Source organism: Panthera leo, chromosome D2 (assembly GCF_018350215.1).
Source record: "Panthera leo isolate Ple1 chromosome D2, P.leo_Ple1_pat1.1, whole genome shotgun sequence".
Taxonomy (NCBI): Eukaryota; Metazoa; Chordata; class Mammalia; order Carnivora; family Felidae; genus Panthera; species Panthera leo.
The window spans coordinates 24,536,993-24,559,503 of NC_056689.1; the positions used below are offsets into that span (position 1 = coordinate 24,536,993).

Consider the following 22,511-nt stretch of genomic DNA (forward strand, 5'->3'; position numbering starts at 1 on the left):
TTGGCTCAGGTCATGATCTCATGGTTTTTGAGTTCAAGCCCTGCATCGGGATCTGTGCTGACAGTGTGAAGCCTGCTTGGGATTCTCTCTCTCCCTCCAAATAAATAAACTTAAAATAAAATTTTAAAAACTTCTTAAAAAATAAATAAAAGTAGAAAGGTACACACACACAAATATATTTAATTAGATACACAGTAACATTCTTTATGAACTTTTCTATATCTTATTACTTTTGCTGCATAATATGTATTGGCCATCATGGCATAGAAGATGCTCCCCATTTGCTTTTACACCCACACAATACTCTATTGGGTAAATGAACCACACTTTATTCAGTCAGAAACCTACTGATGAATACCGTGTCCTTTCAGTCTTTTGCTATTTAGACAGTGCTACAATGAATGTAGCCTTGTGCATGCCATTTTGTATTTATGCCAATCTATGTTTGAGATATATTCCTAGAAGATTTACTAGATCAAAGAGTAAATGAGTATTTAACTTAGCTAGATGTTGTCAAATTCCCAATACACAAGGTTGTAATATTTTGTATTCCAATAGACAATGTGTGAGAGAGTGCCTATTCCTCCAGTCTCAGCAAATGGATATGTTGCTGATTTGAAAGAAGGTGGGGTGCGGGGAGGAGCACCTGGGTGGCCCAGTCAGTTGGGGGTCTGACTTCAGCTCAGGTCATGATCTCACAGTTTGTGGGTCTGAGCCCATCAGACTCACAGCTGTCAGAGCAGAGCCAGCTTCAGATCCTCTGCCTACCTCCCCCCACTCCCGCCCCTCCCCAGCTTGTGCACTCACTCGCTCTCTCTCAAAAATAAACAGATATTAAGAAAAAAATTTATATAAAAAAAAAAGGAGAGGGGAGAAAGAATCTGATGAAGATTATCACCTAAGGGCAGTTTTATTCACATTTATATGCTATTTCATTGATCTAATCTTATTTTTATTTCCTGCCTTGTTCTTAGTTTGGGTTTTATTTGCATTTCTTTTTCTCTCTTAAGGTAAACCCTTGGGTCACTGATTTTTAGGTTCCTTCTTTCCTTTTTTTTTTTTTTTAATTTTTTTTTTAACGTTTATTTTTGAGACAGAGAGAGACAGAGTATGAACAGGGGAGGGATAGAGAGAGAGGGAGACACAGAATCTGAAATGGGCTCCAGGCTCTGAGCTGTCAGCACAGAGCCCGACGCGGGGCTCGAACTCACGGACCGTGAGATCATGACCTGAGCCGAAGTCAGACGCTTAACCAACTGAGCCACCCAGGCGCCCCAGGTTCCTTCTTTTCTAATAGAAGCATTTAAAGATATAAATTTCTCTCTCAACCCTGAAGATGCAACTACACATTCTGATATACTGCATTTTCATTATCATTCAGTTCAAAATGTTTAATTTCCCTTTTCTTCTTTGACCCACAAATTGTCTAGAAGTGTACTGTTTAATACCCAAACATTTGAATTTTTCCCCTAGCCATCATACTGTTATTAATTTCTTATTTAACTCCACTATGGTTCAAGAAAATAGTCCTGTATTATTTCCTTTTAAATTTATTTAGAATTGTTTCGTGACCCAGCATATGGTCTCTTTTGATGAATATACCATGCGCACTTGAAAATAACATGTATTATTACAGCATGAAATGTAGTGCTATATAAATGTCAATTAAATCAAGATGAATGATGATGTTTTTCAAATCTTCAATGTCTTTGCTGGTTTTTTATGTAGTTGTTCTACCAACGCTTTGGGAAGAGTGTTAAAATTTCCAACTATGGCTGTAAAGTTGCCTATATGTAATTTATATATTTCTGTAAAATTCTGCTTCATGTATTTTGAAGTTATACTGTCAGGTGCACACATATTTGTCATTGTTATATCAGAATTGTGACCAAGAGGCAGTACATAGATATGAAAAGAAACAGCAACTACATTAACACTTGTTCTAGGTCTGTTTTTTAGGAAATTCAATCCAAAAGTATGAGTCATTGCTATTTATTAGTTGCAATGGATCAGGATCAATATGATATAGTTCTTATTTCCAAAGAGACTTACAATCATATTTCAAAAGCATTGCAATAAATATCTAGACAGTAATCCTTATAAAAATACCACAGTATGGATCCTTAAATTCAATTTTTACATAATATATGTATATACATTCTTTCAATTCATTTTTACATCTAAATTCTCTCAATTCACCCAACAAAGTAGATATTACATACATTTTATAGTTGAGAGAGGTAAAACCCAGAAAGACTGAGTGATTTATCCAATATCACACAGTTGACATTTGGCAGAGCCAGAACTCAAACCTGAGTCTACTTTTGCAATATCACACACTGCTCAAAAGGAAGAGAGTATTCAACAATGTGGATGGAAGGCCAAAAAGCAAAGTTACAGTTTTTAATTGTATAAATATGGATAATTCTAGTAAGAAATGGGAGATATTACCTATGAAAGTATGAATTCTATTAGTAAAAGTAATATCAATATCTTATTTCTCAGGACCTAAAATACCTGGGGAATTTAATAAATGTCAGTGTACTGAATAAATGAAGTTGATGAGTGAGAGAAACAATATGGCTATTACAGAGTTTTCTGATTTTAAAGGACATATATAAATAATGGAAGGAGGGAAATGTAACTAATATATATGAATTAATATCATAAACCTTATTTATAATATTGCAGAATAGACTAAATTTTATAAGTAATACAAAGGAAAACCAAACAAGCCTACTGGTTGTATAAATGTAAGAGGACGAACTAAGAAGAAACAAGAATATTGCATGGGAAAGATGATGTAATGTTAACAGATGCAGAGAGAATAAAGAACTACTCACACCTCCTCTTTTGCATCCATCTTCTCCACCAAGGAGAATTGAGTAGAAAACTGGAAAAGGTAGAAGAAACATAGTTAAAAAGTAAATGAAGTTGAAATGAGAAAAGAAGACAGTAAGAGAATACCTAGCTAACTTTTTAAATTAGTTTTTGCCTACACTGCTGTCTACAGGTCTGAATTAGACATGCAACTCTAATGTGTGTAATATGTAAAACATCATAGGAAAATAAGTTCTAAAATGCACTGGTTTGGGAAATGGAGAAACTTTTTTTTTAAGAAAATTATTTATCAAAGAAAGACCCTTGAGTTGAAAAGGCTCTTGACAATCCATTTATGTTGATCTATATCCAAAGTACAAAAATTGTTATTTACAAGTTGGATTATAAGCACTAAAAAAGAAAAAGGTCACACCAAGAGCAAATTTTATTTCACTACAGTGATCCTAAATTTTTTCTTCATTGATAAAGTTCTTCTTTTTAGAGAGGCTAGTGTAACTAATACACTAAATTTTTAAAATTATAATATTGTAGAAAAAGATCCTGAATATACTTTTGAATGAAAGAAAAAATATATAAACTCATAGCTGGATTAAAAAAACATAATTGACAGTATTAACCAAGAACTAAAGTAAAACTGATTGAATGCCTTCAAAAGTAATGCATAGGGCTCTAACCTCACACTTCAATCAAGATACTTAGCTGACTCAATAGGATGCAAAGGAAAATAACACACTGGATGACAAAATTAAGATTCCAAAAAATTTCAACAGACTGGAAAAATGAGCAGAATCAACTAATATTAAAATAATAGCAATAGTAGTGATAGTCGACTTCATGAAATAAAAGAAGGCTAAGCTAAGGTCAAAATTTGGGAAAGCTGATAAACAACTCCAATTTATAAGACAGAAACCGACAATGGCTCAATATTGGTTGACAGGAAAGTAGGGCTACCAAGAATGATACTGTCTGTTTAAGCAGCAGCTAGACACACAGATCTCTTCATGGCTAGCAACTGCCTCCTTTCTCTCTTTGTAGAAAAGGGAGGTTTTTCTCCTAGAAAAAGGTTATTACAGGGTCTCTGAATAGAGGAGCATATATTAAAGCAAACTGAAGGCAGAGATTACTACTGACAGGAAAATCAAGTGGAAGTTTACATTCTGAAATATGCTGAGAACCAAACCCCTCCTGCAACACCTAGTTTTGTTTGTTTACCTCAATAGGTACAAACTTTGAGAAGGAAAAGATTGGTAGATACCTCTGGGAAACTTGAGCAGTTTAACATACAACATAGCTAAATATACAGACATTAGGTGTTTCCTAAAAAAGCAGCATGATCTCCAAACTATAAAATACAGTTACCAAAACTTGCTCATGTGGCCCAGAGTTCCCAGTGTACTTTTTAAGTGTTAAACTACTAAATCTGAGAAGTCAGAAAGAATCATCATATATTTCATGTGAGGAAAATGTCAAATTTAAAACACAGGAACTAAATTACACATAGAGAAAAAAGTAACCGGAAGACGACAAGATTCTGAAGGGAGAAGAAAACAAAACCTTAATATTAATATTCTCAATAAGATAAATGTAACAATCAAAATACAGAAATAGGAAGTTATCAAAAAATAACTTTGTGGGAAAACAAAAACATTTTAGGAAATTAAACTGTGATGGAAGAAATGAAAAAAACTCAATAGAAGGTTTACAATATAAAGTTGTAGGGGCGCCTTGGTAGCTCAGTTGGTTAAGCATCTGACTTTGTGTCAGGTCATGATCTCACAGTTTGTGGGTTCCAGCTCTAAGTCAGGCTCTGTACTTACAGCTCAGAGCCTGAAGCCTGCTTTGGATTCTGTGTTTCCCTCTCTCTCTACCCCTCCCCCACTCATATTCTGCCTCTTTCTCTCTCTCTCAAAAATAAATAAAAACATTAAAAAAAAGAATACAGACTTGTAAAAATTTCCCCACTAACCAGAACAAATACAATATAGGAGAGAAAAGATATGATAAAAAGGGGACCAATGGGGGTCCCATATCCCAAACAAAAGTTCTGGAAAAAAGAGAGAGAGGAAAAAAAAAAAACAAAAAAAAATAATTCAAGATTTCCCAGAACTGAAACTCAAAGTTCCCAAACTAAAAAGTAACTCCTAAAAAGCTAATAAGCATTCAGATGAAGAGATGTACATCTAGGAATGTCATTGTATAATTTCAAAGCACAATTAAAAGAGAAGATCCCACATACTTCTTTCATATAAAAGATTAAAAAGTAAAGTTGCATGACTTCTCAAAGCAACAACAGAATCTGAAAGACAATACATGAGTGCTTTCAAAATTTTGAGGAAAAGTCACTTCCAATCTCTAATCTAGAATTCTATATCCACTCACATATGAGTCAAGTTTGAGCTTAAAACACAGATCCTTTCAGGGAGCGTGGCTGGCTCAGTCAGTACAGCATGTGACTCTTCACCTCAGGGTTGTAAATTCAAGCCTCATGTTGAATGTAGAGATTACTTGAAAAAATAAAATCTTAAAAAATATATATATAGATCCTTTCAAATGAACAGGCCACCAAAAAATGTGCAGACAGGCAATCTTTTTTTTTTTTTTTTCTCTTTTTTTAAGTAGGCTACATACCCAACATGGGCCTTGAACTCATGACCCTGAGGCCAAGAGTTGCATGCTCTGCACTCTACCAACTGAGCTAGCCAGGTGCCCCAGCAGGCAATACTTTTTAAAGAGATTAATGAATGATATATTCCACCAATATTAGAGAATAAACCAAGACATGGAATACAGGATAAGAATCCAATTTAAAAAAAAAGAAAAAGAAAAAAAAGAAATACCAGTATGATGGCAAAACAAGATTACAAGAGGTCTGGAGAGTCCACATATAAAGTCACCAGAAAAGATTACATAAAGAAGATAAAATGGATAGGATACCTAATATACATACTTGAATGTACTAAAAATACTTCACATAATTTGAGGACTCTGTAATTAAATTAGTGACAAGTACATTGGAAACTAAATAAAGGAAATGCAGGACTATTACTATGTAATATATAAAATATCTCCCCCCAGATTAAGTCAATATATAGTAAGTAGGCAACCAAAAACAGTGTTTATACGTCATGATAATATAAATATCAGGTATCCATCTAATCAAAATTATAATTTTATCATAAGTATGGTAGGATACAGGTTTATCTAGTTTTTACATTTTTTATCTAATCTTGATATTTTAGAAAAACAATTTTCATTTACTTATTTTTTAAAAAATGTTTATTTTGAGAGAGAGAGCCAGCATGAGCGGGGGAAGGGGAGAGGGAGGGGGAGAGGGAGGGGGAGAGGGAGGGGGAGAGGGAGGGGGAGAGGGAGGGGGAGAGGGAGGGGGAGGGGGAGAGGGAGGGGGAGGGGGAGAGGGAGGGGGAGAGAGAGAGGGGGAGGGGGAGGGGGAGGGGGAGGAGGAGGGAGGGGGAGAGGGGGAGGGAGGGGGAGAGGGGGAGGGAGGGGGAGAGGGGGAGAGGGGGAGAGGGGGAGAGGGGGAGAGGGGGAGAGGGGGAGAGGGGGAGAGGGGGAGAGGGAGAGAGGGAGAGAGGGAGAGAGGGAGAGAGGGAGAGAGGGAGAGGGAATCCCAAGCAGGCTCTGTGCTGACAGCAGATGTGGTGCTGGATCCCATGAACTGTGAGATCATGACCTGAGCCTGAAATCAAAAGTTGTATGCTCAACCACCCACTGAACCACCCAGGTACCCATGGAAACAACTTTTATATCTTCTTTTTTAAATGTTCCCTCTCATGCATGTTAATTTCAGGAATTCCTAAAGTTTAATAAGTATTGTTAGCATTTCAAAAGAATGGCCATCGAGAAACCACTTGTAACTTGTAATCTTCTTACATATGAAAATACCACAGACAGAATGCTCTAAGCCTGACAGAACTGTAGCTGGGATGTTTAGGAACATAGTACCTGGCACACAATATGTCATCAATAAATACTGTCTGAATAACAGGGGTTGGGGGCGGGGGGAAATCACATGAGGAACTATCTTACCCTCTGGAAATAGTAAAAAGTCTCATAACCCCCTTTCTGAATGCCTGGAAGTACTGTCAAATATCTACCAAAGAAATCAATGGAGCAATAGGCCTAACTATTCTTGATTTAGTATGTTTTAACCATTTATGAATGACCCCAAAAGTCTATGACATAAAAACAACATGCTTTCACCCAGGCACAAATTTTATCACATGTACTTCATGGCTCTGGTACCCAGGAAATTACTTGTTAAATGAACTTGGTAATGAACAAAAAAGCATCCACAGCTCAACACAACTATGAATCTTTCCTATATCAACACATCTTTTATTAATCTCAACTTAGTCTAACATAAGCTAACATTTGTAAAGTAATAATGTACCAAGAAAATAAAAAGGTTCAATGTTCCTAAAGGTAAGAAGAGTATGTGAAGAGGTAAGAAATTGATGGTATCTGAGAACTTGGGAACCACTGCAAATACCAAGGGCCATATAAAAAATGGGAGACATGTTCCGTAAGGACTGAAAGACACAAAAGCAATTAAGGCAATAGGAAGCTGAGTACCTACCATTAAAGAGAGTACAACAGCCCATAGAGATATAGCATAGAAGCAGTAGTTTGAAAAAAGGTCTAGAGCATATGGGAGGGAAAGTTATTTACTAACCTGAAAGCCTGTCCCAAAGGGGCAGAAATCAGTGGGAGATGCCTCGAGGAACAAAGGAGCTGGTAGGCGCCATTTCCCTCCCCTGCCCCCCAACATTAAACACACAGCCACCTGCAGGAATCAGCACACCAACATTCAATTACTTAACTTGCTGAAACCAAGCCCCGCCCCCCAAACTTTGGTGGATCCGCTCTTTACAGTTACACTTGCCTCAGTCCCAGAGCTGCAGGTCCCTCACCTGGAAGACTAGCCCAAACCTTGCCAACACATCTCCAGAGCCCTGTGCTTTATGAGATCTCAATCTGGTGGTGGAGGACCCTTCCCAGAAAAGACCTGTGCATACTTTGTTAAAACTGCGTGCCCCGCCCATGCACACTTTGTGGATCTTCCCTGGCCAGCCACCCTCCAAACAGAAAATCAACAAGTAAACAGTGGCTGAACCAGATGAATTTAACAGATATATTCTGAACATTCCATCTGAAAACAGCAGAATACACATTCTTCTCAAGTGCACATGGAATACTCTCCAGAACAGATCACATATTAGGGCCACAAAACAAGACTGAACAAATTCAAAAAGATCAAAGTCATACCATGCATCTTTTCTGACCACAATGCTATGAAACTAGAAGTCAACCACACACACACACACACACACACACACACACACACACACACACACACTTGAAAAGAGCACAAATATTTGGAGGTTAAATAATGTGCCACTAAACAATGAATGGGTCAACCAAGAAATCAAAGAAGAAATCAAAAATTACATGGAAAGAAATGAAAATGAAAACACACCAGTCCAAAATCTTTGAGATGCAGCAAAAGTGGTTCTAAGAGAGAAGTTTGTAGCAACACTGGCCTATCTCAAGAAGAAAGAAAAATCCCAAATAAAAACCTAACCTTACATGTAAGGGAGCTAAAACAAAACAAAACAAAACAAAACAAAACAAAACAAATCACCCAGCACAAGGAAGGAAATAATAAAGACTAGGGCACAAATAAATAATACAGAAACTAAAACAACAACAACAACAACAACAACAACAACAACGGAACAGATCAATAAAACAAGGAGCTAGTTCTTTGAAAAGATCAACAAAACTGATAAACCTCTAGCTAGACTCATCACAAAAAAGGAGACAAAATTCAGTAAAACAAAATCAGAAATGAAAGAGGAGAAATAACAACTTAAACCACAAAAATACAAAAGATTGTAGGAGAATATTATGAAAACTTATATGCCAACAAATTGGACAACCTACAAGAAATGGATAAATTCCTAGAAACATGTAACTTACCAAAACTGAAGCAAGAGACAGAAAATTTAAACAGACTGATTACCAGCAATAAAATTGAATCAGTAATCAAAAACTCCCAACAAAGAAAAGTCTAGGACCAGAAGGTTTCACGGGTGAATGCTACCAAACATTTAAAGAAGGGTTAATACCTATTCTCCTCAAACTATCCCAAAAAATAGAAGAGGAAGGAAAACTCCCAAATTCATCCTATGAGGTTAGCATTACCCTGATACCAAAACCACATAAAGTTACCACAAAAAAAACCGTGAACTACAGGCCAGTATATCTAATGAACATAGATGCAAAAATTCTCAACAAAATATTAGCAAACCAAATCTCATAACACACTAAGAAAATCTTTCAGAGGGACACCTGGCTGGCTCAGTCAGTGGAGCATGCAACTCTTGATCTCAGGGTTGTGGGTCTGGGCCCACGTTTGGGTGTAGAGATCAGTTAAAAATAAAATCTTTAAAAAAAAAAAGAAAAAGAAAAAGAAAATCATTCACCACAATTAAGTTGGATTTATTCCCAAGATTCAAGACTGGTTCAGTATTCACAAGTCAATCAACATGATACAACACATCAACAAGAGAAAGGATAGATGCAAAAAAAGTATCTGACAGAGTACAAATCCACTCCGGATAAAGACCCTCAACAAAGTAGGTTTAGAAGGAACATATCTCAACATAGGAAAGGCCACATATGAAAAACCCACAACTAACATCATACTCAATGGGGAAATATTGAGAGCTTTTCTCCTAAAGTCAAGAATAAGACAAGGATATCCACTCTCACCACATTACTGGAAGTCCTAGCCACAGTAATCAAACAAGAAAAAGGATTTATAGGCATCCAAATGGGTAAGGAAGAAGTCAAACTTTCACTATTTGCAGATATAACTATATATATATATATATATAGCAAATCCTAAAGACTCCACCAAAAAAACTACTAGAAATGATAAATGAATTCGGTAATATCACAGGATACAAAACCAATGTACAGAATCTCTGTATAGTAATAATGAAGAGCAGAAAGAGAAATTAAGAAAACAATACCATCTACAATTGCACCAAAAATAATAAAACACCTAGGAAAAAATTTAACAACAGAGGTGAAGGATGTACTCTGGAAAGACATTCCATGCTCAACAATTGAAAGAACAATTGTTAAAATGTCCATACTACCTAAAGCAATCTAGTGATTTAATGCAATCCCTATCAAAATACCAACAGCATTTACTATGGAACTAGAACAAACAATCCTAAAATTTGCAGGGAACCACAAAAGATTCCTAATAGCCAAAGCAATCCTGAAAAAGAAAAATAAAGCTGGAAGTATCACAATTCCAGGCTTCACATTTTATTACAAAGCTGTAGTAATCAAAACAATATGGTACTGGCACAAAAACAGACCCAGAGATCAATGGGACACAATAGAAAGCCCAGAAATAAACCCACACTTACAATGGTCAATTAATCTTTGACAAAGGAGACAAGAATATGCAATGGGAAAAAGATAGTCTCCTCAACAAATGGTATTGGGAAAATTGGAGAGCTTCATGCAAAAGAATGAAACTGGACCCTTTCTTACACCATACACAAAAACAAACTCAAAATGGATTATGGACTTCAATGCGATACCTGAAGCCATAAAAATCCCAGAAGAGAGCACAGGCAGTGATTTCTCTGACACTGGCTGTAACAACATCTTTCTAGAAATGTCTCCTGAGGCAAAGGAAATAAAAGCAAAAATAAACTATTGGGGAGCACCTGGCTGACTCAGTTGGAAAAGCATGTGGCTCCTGCTCTCGGTGTTGTGAGTTTGAGCCCATGCTGGGTATAGAGATTACTAAAAAAATAAACTATTGGGACTACAAAAAAGAAAAATCTGCTGCACAGCAAACAACTAACAAAACTAAAAGACAACTTACTGAATGGGAGAAGGTATTTGCAAATGACATATCCAATAAAAAGTTAGTATCCGAAATGTATAAAGAACATATACAACTCAACACACAAAAAAACAATCCAATTTAAAAAATGGGCAGAAGACACGAATAGACACTTCTTTCTCCAAAGAAGACACACAGATGGTCAACAGACACATGAAAAGATACTCAACATCACTCACCATCAGGGAAATACAAATCAAAACAATGAGGTATCACCTCACTCTGGTTAGAATGGCTAAAATAAAAAACACAAGAGTGTTGGTTAGGATGTGGAGAAAAAGGAACCCTCATGCATCCCTCATTTTGGTGGAAATACAAAACTGGTGCAGCCACTATGGAAGACAATATGGAGGTTCCTCAAAAAATTAAAAATATAACTACCCACACTATGATCCAATAATCCACAACTGGCTATTTACCCAAAGAATACAAACATGCTAATTTGAAAGGATATACACACCTCTATGCTTATTGCAGCATTATTTACAATAGCCAAGCAGCTCAGTCTATCGATTGATGAATTGATACAGATGTGGTATACACGCACACATGCATGGGCAAACACACACAATGGAATATTATTCAACCATAAAAAATAATGAAATCTTGCCATCTAAAACAACATGTATGGATCTAGAGAGCATAATGCTAAGTGAAATAAAAGCCAGAGAAAGAAAATTACCATGATTTCACTCATATGTGTAATTTAAGAAATAAAACAAATGAACACAAGAAAAAGAGACAAACCAAAGAACAGACGCTTAATACAGAGAACAGATGGTAACCAGAAGGGAGGTGGGTGGGAGGATGGGTGAAGTAGGTAAGGAGATTAAGAGTCCACATATCTTGATGAGCACCAAGTAATATATGGAACTGTTGAATTCACTATTTTGTACACAAGAAACTAATATAACACTGTATATGTTAACTACACTGGAAGTAAAAAAATTTTTTTTTAAATAAAATAAGATGAAAAAAATTTTAAAGAATATACTGGAATCAATCTGGTAATTTTATATAGATTTTTATTATATATAATTTTTCTTATTATAAAACCCTGGTTATTAAAAATTTTTATAATATTTGCCTCAGAGTATATTGATCAGACCTCCTCCTTTTCAGAACCAAGAGAACTAGAGTTCTACTGGATAAAAGTGAGTCAGAATGAGCCATGTTTTCCCAATATGAAACAATGCCAAACATTTCAGGTCCTTAAATAGTCAACTTTCAGCCAGATAGGCTAGATAGTTCAATGATCACAACATAAAAACTATTGGTCACTGTATAACCAATGGATAAAGATAAGTAAATCCTGTCACTAATCAACTGTATGTACCATTTAAAGAAGTATCAAGTATCAAGATAAAATGGATTGTCTATTTTTCATAATGCCTGCTCTAAGTCATGGCACATTTTAGTTTCTTACCTTGAAATGTGGATCTCTCCATTAGCTTTTGGATTTGAGAGATTTCTCATTGCTCTCTTTTCTTCTTCTCTGAGCAAATCCACTAGATTATATGATTCAGTGGTTAATGTATCTTCATCATATCAACTAACCATTTTAATACCAATGCAAGGGTATACTAAAATTTATCTAGTTAATTCCTTAAGAAACTTAAATTAAAAAAATTTTTAAATTTCAAATCCTGGAAGGAATATTTGTAACGAATATTTTCTAATTAAAAAATACCCCCTTTTAGGGGCAACTGGTTGACTCAGTCAGTTGAGCATCCAACTCCTGAGTTCAGCTCAGGTCATGATCCCAGGGTTGTGGCATCAAACCTCCACATCTGGCTCTGCACTGAGCATGGAGCCTGCTTGGGATTCTCTCTCTTCCTCTACCCCTCTCTCCTCTCACATGCGTGCTTTTAAAAAAGAAAAATTTTTAAAAATCATCCCCTTTTAGATTTTCATAACTTTGGATTCAGCATGTTCCCCCACCTACTTAATTATCTATCTCACTTCCTATCTCTCTACTAATAAAGGTGTATTTCTTTTTTTTTTTAATTTTTAAAAATGTTTTATTTATTCTTGAGAGAAAGAGAGACAGAACATGAGGGAGGGAGGGGCACAGCGAGAGGGGGACACAGAATCCGAAGCAGGCTCCAAGCTCTGAGCTGTCAGCACAGAGCCCAATGCAGGGCTCGAACTCACGAGCTGTGAGATCATGACCTGAGCCTCAAGCCAGACACTCAACCGACTGAGCCACCAGGTGCCCCAATAAAGGTGTATTTCTACTCAAGCCCTTTAAGTTCTCTGTATCCAGTCCTTCAGAGAAATCATCTTCTCACATTGCTTAAACTATTATCTTTATTCTTTCATCTCCCATTCAAAGTCTTGAATAAAACAGGTACTCAAAATATGTTAAAATAATGCTACTCCAAGATTTGCATCTCTAGACATATTTTCATCCAACATTCAGGTGTTTATTTTTAGTGATACAGCTTCATGCAATAGTGTTTCATTCCCATCTCACACAAGGTACAAAACACATCATCCTTTGCTAGTAAGTGCTCTTTCTCATATTCCTTTTGTACTAGTAATAGTATTTCTGGTCTTCTTTGTGCAATGTATGGGAATTTTTCCCCCTAATCTTCTTTGTCTAATCATTCTCCTTCACTTACATTTTAGTTTGTCTCCACAATCAATCCACAGTTTATTCACATTCATCATTATTGGCCTGTCCCTTTTCACTGTCAACATTCTAGTTCAATTCTTAACTACTTTGTAAGTTGGCAATAAAACAGCACACTGATAAGGAGCAGTCTTTGTTCAAATACTGCTCTATCACTTAACGCTTGTGTGAACTTGGATAAACTATTTAACTTCTCCATGTTGTATTTTCCTTATCTGTGCAAAGGAATTAATCGCAGTATCTACCTTACATGGTTTTGTAAGGATTAAATAAATTAACATATATAAACATTCAGTACAAGTGCCTCACATATAGTAAGCGTTATATAAGCTTAAATGTTTCATAATTATTTTCTCTGCCTCTAATTGCTTTTTTTTCCAGCTTACCTACTACTGCCAAACTAATTTTCTTGGATCAATTTCTTTGGTCATTTCACTTTATTAACGTAAAACATATCATGACTACCTTCTGAATCAAGATCAAGCTTCCAAGTCTCACGTTTATAGCTCTCCATTACCTAGTCCAGGGGTCAGCAAAATATGGTCTATATGCCAACCACCTGCTTTTACACACAAACTTTTACTAAAACATAGCTATTCTCATTAACTGCATTGCCCATGGATGTTTTTTCGTATGGATATCAGAGTCGAGCAGTTGTGACATAGTCTTTAAGGGCCACAAAACATAAAACATTTACTATTTGGACCTTTACAGAAAATATTTGCCAATCGCTGACCACTTCAATCTAACTGTATTATCCCCCAATGTATATTTAGCATGCTTAAAATGGAACTCATGTTTTGTTTTGTTTTGTTTGGATACTTGCTCATCTCAAGTTCCCTATTTTATTAAGATCTACCAAGTATTTGTTAAGGCTTCATTACATGCACACACTGCTCCAGTGACCGGTAAACAGCAGGGGATAAAAAGAAAACCCTCAATTTTCATAGAGCATATTTTCTTTTGGAGGGCAATAAACCAAAAATAAGAAAGTGTATACATAAGTATATATAAGTATATGTCAGTTGGTGGTAAGTGCTATGAAGAAAAACGAAGTGTTCAGGATGACAGAATGGCAGAAGAGTGGGGTGCTAATTTAGATATAATGACCTTTCTAATGAGGCAACATTTTAACAGTGTCTTGAATTAGAGAGGGACCACCAGGAATGCTTTGGAGGAAATGCAATCTGGGAACACAGGAAACTCAACCCTAAGAGTAGGTGCCTCCTTAAATTTGTACCCTTGGTGCTTCATTTGCCTCACTCTAGTCCCAAATCCTGCTAGCAATAATTTATAACTGGAATACATAAAGTACTCCTACTAAACAAAAGGACAAACCAAATTTTTAAATGGCCATGAGACTTAATTAGAGAGAATGCACACACTCATCAATAAACATATGAAAAGGTACTAAGCAAATTACTCATCAGTGAAATGCAAATTAAAATTACAACAGCTCCTATTAGACACCCATGGGAATGGCTAAAATTTCCAGGTGAATCCAACTTATTCAAAAGCCAAAACGTGGCAACAACCCAAAACCTATCATTTGAAGGACAGCTGAAGAGTGATATACTCATATAATAGGAAATTACATGACAATAAAAAGAATGAAATTCTGGTAAATCTAGTAATACAGATGAATATATTATTTCTCTAGGGCTGTATTAACAGAACACAAAAGTACCTGGTACCTTAAAACAACAGAAATTTATTTTCTCACACTTCTGGAGATGAGAACTATGAAATCAGGTGTCCTCAGAGTCCTGCTTCCCTTCAAAGGCAAGGAAAAATTCTTGTCCTTTAGAGTCTTCAAAGAGAGAGTGGCCCTGAACACCTTGATTTCATAAACCGGGCCTCCAGTATCGAGAAAATAAATTTCTACTGTTTTAAGCCACGATGTTTGCGGTAATGTTATATGGCAGCCCTTGAAAACTAATACCAGGAATTTCACAGATTATATAAGTAGAGTTTAAAAAGCTACTGCATAAAAAATAAAATTAAGTAAATAAAAAGCCATTGCATGATTCCATTTATTTGAAGTTCAACAATAGGCAAATCTCATTTATGGTGACAGAATTAGTGGAATAAATGAGCAGTATAGACAGAATGGGAAGGGTTAACAGGATGATGTGTTAGAAGCATTCTGTATTTTGATCTGGGTGGTAGGTACATAAGTAGATAAAATTAATTAATTTTTAAATTAAAGAATAGTGTATATTCTGTATAATTTTAAAAAATAAGAAAAAGACCACAACACAGAGATACATATATCTACATAATAATCACAAAAAAAACTTGCTAAATAAATGTGATTGAAGACTTACTAGTAGTTCAAAGCTAACTTAAGACTTAAGCCATTGTAATCAGGCACACTGAAAGATATATAATTTCCAAATACTTAGTCTCATCTTTCAAGATACGTGTTTATGTATTTATCTGAAAGAAATTAACAGGAAAGTAAGGTAAAAGACAAGTACTCTTCAATATTTTAATCTGACAGCATTGTTTGGACTTAAACAGTTTCGGTGAATACCAAAACAGGTTATTTGATTTGTGCTTTGTCATCTTAAATATATATTATTAGTGATGAAATAAGTTTATGTCTGTTACATAAAATTTTTAAATGACATGTTCTAGTTCAAGATGCAGATTTTTAATAATGAATTTCCTGAGCAGAGACTTACAAAATAAAAACACAATCTCATACTGTAGAAATATTTTACGTAAACAGTTTCAACTATTGACAAGGAGGAGATCTTACATTTACTTAGTAAAATAGTTGGCTAAACTTGTCCTTCCTTCACAGCTGCCTTAAGCTGAACCTTTTTTCCTGCTTTGGTAGGAGACAAAAAATGATACCAGGAGATAATGGCAGAGGATCTTTGCAAGTCTGTGCATGTGCTGGATAGAGAGAGAGAGAGAGAGAGAGAGAGAGAGAGAGAGAGGAGATGTGCAAAGAAATCTAAGTAAAGCAATTCTTTTAACTTTAGCAAGCATTAAAACTTTTCTCCCTCAAGTCAAATTAAAAGCTGAACGGAAGACAGTCACAAATTTTTGTGATGCAATCAGAGGATTTCAAAATTACAAACACAATGAATTCCACATCAATGAAGAAAACAGGTTGACTGATTCTATCCATATCTGAAAGAGAACCAGAGTAAAAGAATGACAAATACTGAAAGACTAAAAAGTATATACTTTAACAAAGATAATTGGATTTCTTAAAATGTGAGCTGAATACCACATATTCTTCCAAAACTATCAGTAATTATAAAACTTTACTTAATAGAAAATCTTCACTAGGAAAGTTTTTTTTTTTCCCTCTCTCTTTAAAAAGCATATTTGAGGGGGCGCCTGGGTGGCTCAGTCGGTTAAGCATCCAACTTCGGCTCAGGTCATGATCTCACAGTCCGTGAGTTCGAGCCCTGCGTCGGGCTCTGTGCTCACAGCTCGGAGCCTGGAGTCTGCTTCAGATTCTGTGTCTCCCTCTCTCTGACCCTCCCCCGTTCATGCTCTGTCTTTCTGTCTCAAAACTAAATAAACATTAAATTTTTTTTTTTAAAAAGCATATCTGGGGCGCCTGGGTGGCGCAGTCGGTTAAGCGTCCGACTTCAGCCAGGTCACGATCTCGCGGTCCGTGAGTTCGAGCCCCGCGTCAGGCTCTGGGCTGATGGCTCGGAGCCTGGAGCCTGTTTCCGATTCTGTGTCTCCCTCTCTCTCTGCCCCTCCCCCGTTCATGCTCTGTCTCTCTCTGTCCCAAAAATAAATAAAAAACGTTGAAAAAAAAAATTTAAAAAAAAAAAAAAAAAAAAGCATATCTGAGGGGCGCCTCAACACTTAATGCTCAGTTGGTTAAGAGTCTGACTGTTGATTTTAGCTCAGGTCATGATCTCATGGCCGTGAGTTCGAGTCCCTCATTGGGCTCTGTGCTGACAGTGCGGAGCCTGCTTGGGATTCTCTGTCTCCCTCTCTCTCTGCCCCTCCCCTGCTTGCTCGCTCTCTCTCCCTCTCTCTCAAAATAAATAAACAAACATAAAAAAAGAAAAAAAAATTAAAACAAAGCATACTCTGAGTCTCTGAATTTCTGATTTAGAAGTTTCTATTTAGAGATCTCAAGGCTAACCAGATCTCCAATGCTAGAGCTTCTTTCCTCACCGCTTTCTCTGGGCTCTCATAACGTGAGTACCCTGCCCAAAAGATGAGTCTAGCATTTAGAGATGCAAGAAAGATGTAAGTGTAAGAAAATCACTTTATCTAATGTACAAAAAAAAATTTCCATTCTGAAACAAACAAAAAAGCCAGCTGTGTCGGATGAGGTGTAAAATGACAAGTTAGTCTTCTCCAAAAGGTTTTAAGAGTAAATTTGATTACATGCATTTTCCCCTGCTGTTGCCAACTCTACAACTTAATCTCCTCTTAAAATGCAACTCTTTTACACTGGTTTTGAAAATAAGTAAATGTTAACAGTATAAGTAAGAATATGGTTACCTACCAAATCTCACTTAAGAACCTATTTTTTCTTCACATAAAATGACTTAACTAAAACTTTAATATTAGTATGTAATATCACAAGTATTAGAGACAGATGAGATAGACTTCATTAGAATTTTGCCTACAAACTTTAGTGGCCGAACTATCTATATATTTTATTTTTTAATGTTTATTTTTTAGAGAGAGAGCAAGGGAGAGGCAGAGAGAGAGGGAGACACAGAATCTGAAGCAGGCTCCAGGCTCTGAGCTATCAGCACAGAGCCCGATGCGGGGCTCGAACCCATGGAACCATGAGATCATGACCTGAGCCGAAGTCAGACACTTAACTGACTGAGCCACCCAGGTGCCCCAGATGTTTGATTTTTTTTAAGTTTTGGTTTAGCATAGTTATTGTGGAATTCCTGATACTGAATCTATTGAATCTGTAACTTTAAAATAACACCTATTTACTTTTTAAGGTGACATATAAGCACATACCAACACTTAACTACAAATCATAAACCTCTTTTTAGAAAAACTAATTCAGTTTAAAAACCTAAGGCATACATAATTGTTACAAAACCATAAAACGGAACTATGTAAGACTATATTACTTTAACTTTCCTTCAAATAAAATCTTTTTTTGCTCATGTGACACAATAAAAAGCAACTGCAATGCCCTATGGAACAGCAGCACCTGCAGGAAAAGACCCAGTCTAGCAACGGTTGATACTATCAATTCATTACTTGATTCTCACACATCAAGGCACTTCTTCTCCCCCTTCCTGTACACTCAGTTGATGAAACCAAGAAAACAGAGCTTAGAGTGTTCATGCTGAACTCCCACAACTACACAGCTGACTCTTGTACATCCTGTCAAAATAATGTCCTTCACAGAACAGGCTTTAAACACACAACAGTGCAGCATCTTGCTTCTAGCTAGGAGTTGCAGAGAGGATAACTGCTCCATGATACATTTAACCTCTCTAAAAGAGTCCATATTTTAAAAGATACTTACAATTAAATAAGAACTAGATAAGAACACTAAAATAAGAAAAAACCTGCAATGTTTAAACTGCACAAAAAAAATATGATCGAGGAAAAAAATTACATACTTCAACCCTTAATGACAATGTCATAAGCAAAAATATTTTAAATAACAAAATACAATATCTTCCACTCAACAGTATTTTCTTAGTGTATTTTTTAGAAATGAAAATGTAAAACTACCTGAACTGTAATCCATGATTTGAGAAAAATAATCTATCTTGTTTTGTCAATATTTTAATATGTTCTTAGGATTTTAGAAAACTTTTGATATTACAAAAAAATGTTTAAAATGTCTTTGGTGTTACTACACCACTAACGGTCTGTCAAATAAGGGGGAAAACTGTCTAGTCGGCTGATCATGCTGTGCTGGCAATTTCTCAAACATCTGCTAAAGGTCAGATTTCTATTGCATGGAAGCAATCAATGGAACTACACAATTCTCCAAGCACTAAAGGAAGCTAAACAAAGAACACTATTTTACATAAGTAATGAAACATAACCCTAGCTTTGTATTAAACTGTAGCAAAGTCTATCTGCTTCTCCGAACAGAATTCATACATTTAAAACATGGTTATAAAATTCTATTTGCATTTTATGTATGTTCTTGAAGTATGCTTATAAAACTACCTGCCATTTGGTAAAAAAACTACATAATCAATTTTTTAATTTTATACTCCGAAATAGCACTCTATATCCAAATGAAATTTTAAGGATAATTTAAACAATATTTATAGGTATTTTTTTACAAGTATGAAAATTATAATAGTAGGCCACTTATTTCAGTGGGTGTTTGATTTTGCAACTAATTCACATTAAGATGACTGAGTTTACAAGAAGTTTTATTGTTAAAACCAAATTTGTCATAGGAACATTCAGATTCTTCTATGATCACAGAGACTGGTGTCAGTTACTTTGAAAAAATTTTTGATACGAATCACCTTGAACACATTCCATACTCTACAACTCTGGAAACTTGATCAATTGTATAAAGAAAGTAATGAAATGCAATAGGTTACTGAAGAATTATAGTTAAATATTACAAGAAGCATTGTCAATGTACATATTTAGGTGAGGTACTACTTTACTGAATTTTCTATTTTTTAAGAACAGAAATATTAAAGCTAAAATAAAAATTACAGTACTCAGGCACCTGGGTGGCTCAGTTGGTTGAGCATCTGACTCTTGATTTTGGCTCAGGTCATGATCTCCCAGTTTGTGGGATTGAATCCCAGCATCGGCATCACAGAGCCTGCTTGGTATTCTCTCTCTCCCTCTCTCTGCCCCTCCCCAACTTGTGCTCACACTCACTTGCTCTCTCTCAAAATAAAGTAATAAACTTAAAAAAAAAAAAACCCAGTTGAAGTACTTTCCCCTTCAAAGTACCATGCACTCCATTAAATACTCAAATTGCCGCCAAAGTTTTACACAATAGCCATAAAATGAAATATATTTTTAAATATAGAAACGTGCTCCTTTATATAAGCCTACCCAATTACAAATGGACAGTCTTAAATCTTAGATTAAAACACTTTGCCAAAAGACTCTCAGAAAATTAATGAGCAAAACTTAAATGATCAAGTGACTTTTTGAAGTTTTTTTTTTTTTTCAGAAGCTTAATGTTAATATTTTTATGTAACATAGGAATCTTTTCTCATTCAAAAATATGTTAAAGCTACTAGGAAAGAGATGAATCATAAAACCCTGCCTGTGATAATGCCACATACTAGGGAACTTCTATCATATTATAGATATAAATTATTTCCTTCCAAAAAATGAAAAACAGGTAACTTACTTCTAAAGAGACTACTGTTAAGGAAAAGTTGAGCCCTAAACAATCCAATCTCAACAAAAGACTAAAGACGGGTGTTGTCAAGTTAGAACTACATCATTTTCCTAATACAGACGAGTTTTTATTTTTTGATGAACTCAACTATTTATAATTTTGTTCTAATAACCTTCATTACTTTATATAGGATTATAATCTAATTCTAAAGAAAGACTAATATTAGGTCTATGCTAAATATTTTCCAATATTATCATCATAAAAAGATAAGTTCCCAAGTGATGCTGATATTACTAATCTAAGGATTACACTTTGAAAACTGCCATACTGGAGGATACCCGTTAACATGCATCCCTATAAACTATCTAATCTTTCTGGCACACGGTTTTCAAATTAATCTCTCTTTAACAACACTTGAAAAGAACTAAATACTTTTTCAGAAATCTCTCCATGATTTCCCACTGCACACAGCATACCATCTAAATTCATTAAGACTAGTTCATTCATTAACACTGAAGGTGTTACAAGAAATAAAGCCATTAAACCGTTAATCTCATTTTTCTTTGATGGCTAAAAGGAAAGTCTGTCTACATAATATTTTTTAAAGCCATGCTAAAATCACTCGATATTTTCCAAGTACTTATATTATCAGGCACAGCCAGGAGCAGTTATAAAGAGTAAAAACTACCTCTAACTAAAGGACATATATGTAAACAAATAATCAAAATGCCATGTAGTGGTTTCTGCTTCCTGTATAATTCATATCACCATCACCATCTCTGTATTAATTAAAATGTTACATAAAATATATTTCAAGTCTGGGTTTTTTAAAGCAAACTGCTAATGCTAACAAGACAGAATTATTGAACTAAGAACCTGAAGAGGTTAAAAACCCCCAAAGATAAAGCACTACTAACCATGCATTTTGCCATGCATCTGCAATCGAGGAAGAGAGCCCACACGAGAAACTAATCTTAACAACACCATGATTTTGGATTTTTCACCTCCAGAACTATAAGAAAGTAAATTTCTGTTGTTTAAGTCACCCAGTCTGTGGCATTTTGTTATGGCAGCCCTAGCAGATCAATATAGTTATGTTTTATATTTTGAAAGGTAAAAAAATAGAAGGTGACAGGTGTTAAAAATGAAATAGAATTTTGGATACCATAGGCGAGGGAGAAGCCATTTATTGTAAAATAATTTTAATTGTAACAATATTGTAAAAGAAACACTTGCAAACTGCCCAGCCTAACACACTGATAGATTTATTTTACCCTTTTCACACTTTTCTTACAGCATTCCCTCTACCTGAAATATTTTCCACTTAGTCTAAGCACTTTTCTCCAGATGAACCAGCCAAATGAGAATAAATGTTGTACCCAACTCCCACAATAAATAGAGAGCAGATGGACGACAGACCCCCTGAATGTGAAAACCACAAAAAGAAACATTGAAACTTGAGAGTGTAATTAAAATCCCGGTCATAGAAAATATAAGATTTTGCTATTGCATACTACAGTGGGACAGTTTAGTGAAAAGGTATTCATTCATGCCTTTTTTTCCTATTGTGATGAGATATAGACAATATAAAATTTGTCACTTTAGCCATTTTTAAGTATAATTCAGTGACAATTACTTTCATTCTGTTGTGCAACCATCATTACTATCTATTTTCAAGACTTCTTTAGCACAACAAACTCTTTATTCATAGGCAGTAACTCCCCATTTTGCTCTCCTGTTGGCCCGGGGTAATCTCTGATATACTGTTTCTACGA

The 22,511-nt window shown here is 35.4% G+C and overlaps 1 protein-coding gene across 7 annotated transcripts in view; it reads right to left on the reverse strand.

Moving 5' to 3' along the window:
• Window positions 1-22,511, reverse strand: part of JMJD1C (jumonji domain containing 1C) — a 260,878-nt gene that overhangs the window by 215,128 nt on the left and 23,239 nt on the right. The window contains exon 2 of one of the 7 annotated variants that reach the window (XM_042909329.1): window positions 2,844-2,892. The exons of 5 other annotated variants lie outside the window; for them this stretch is intronic. In XM_042909329.1, the coding sequence (XP_042765263.1) occupies window positions 2,844-2,892 (49 nt within the window). Of the gene's footprint in view, window positions 1-2,843; window positions 2,893-22,511 lie in introns of those variants that run through there. One more of the 7 variants, XM_042909326.1, reaches the window with a different exon arrangement.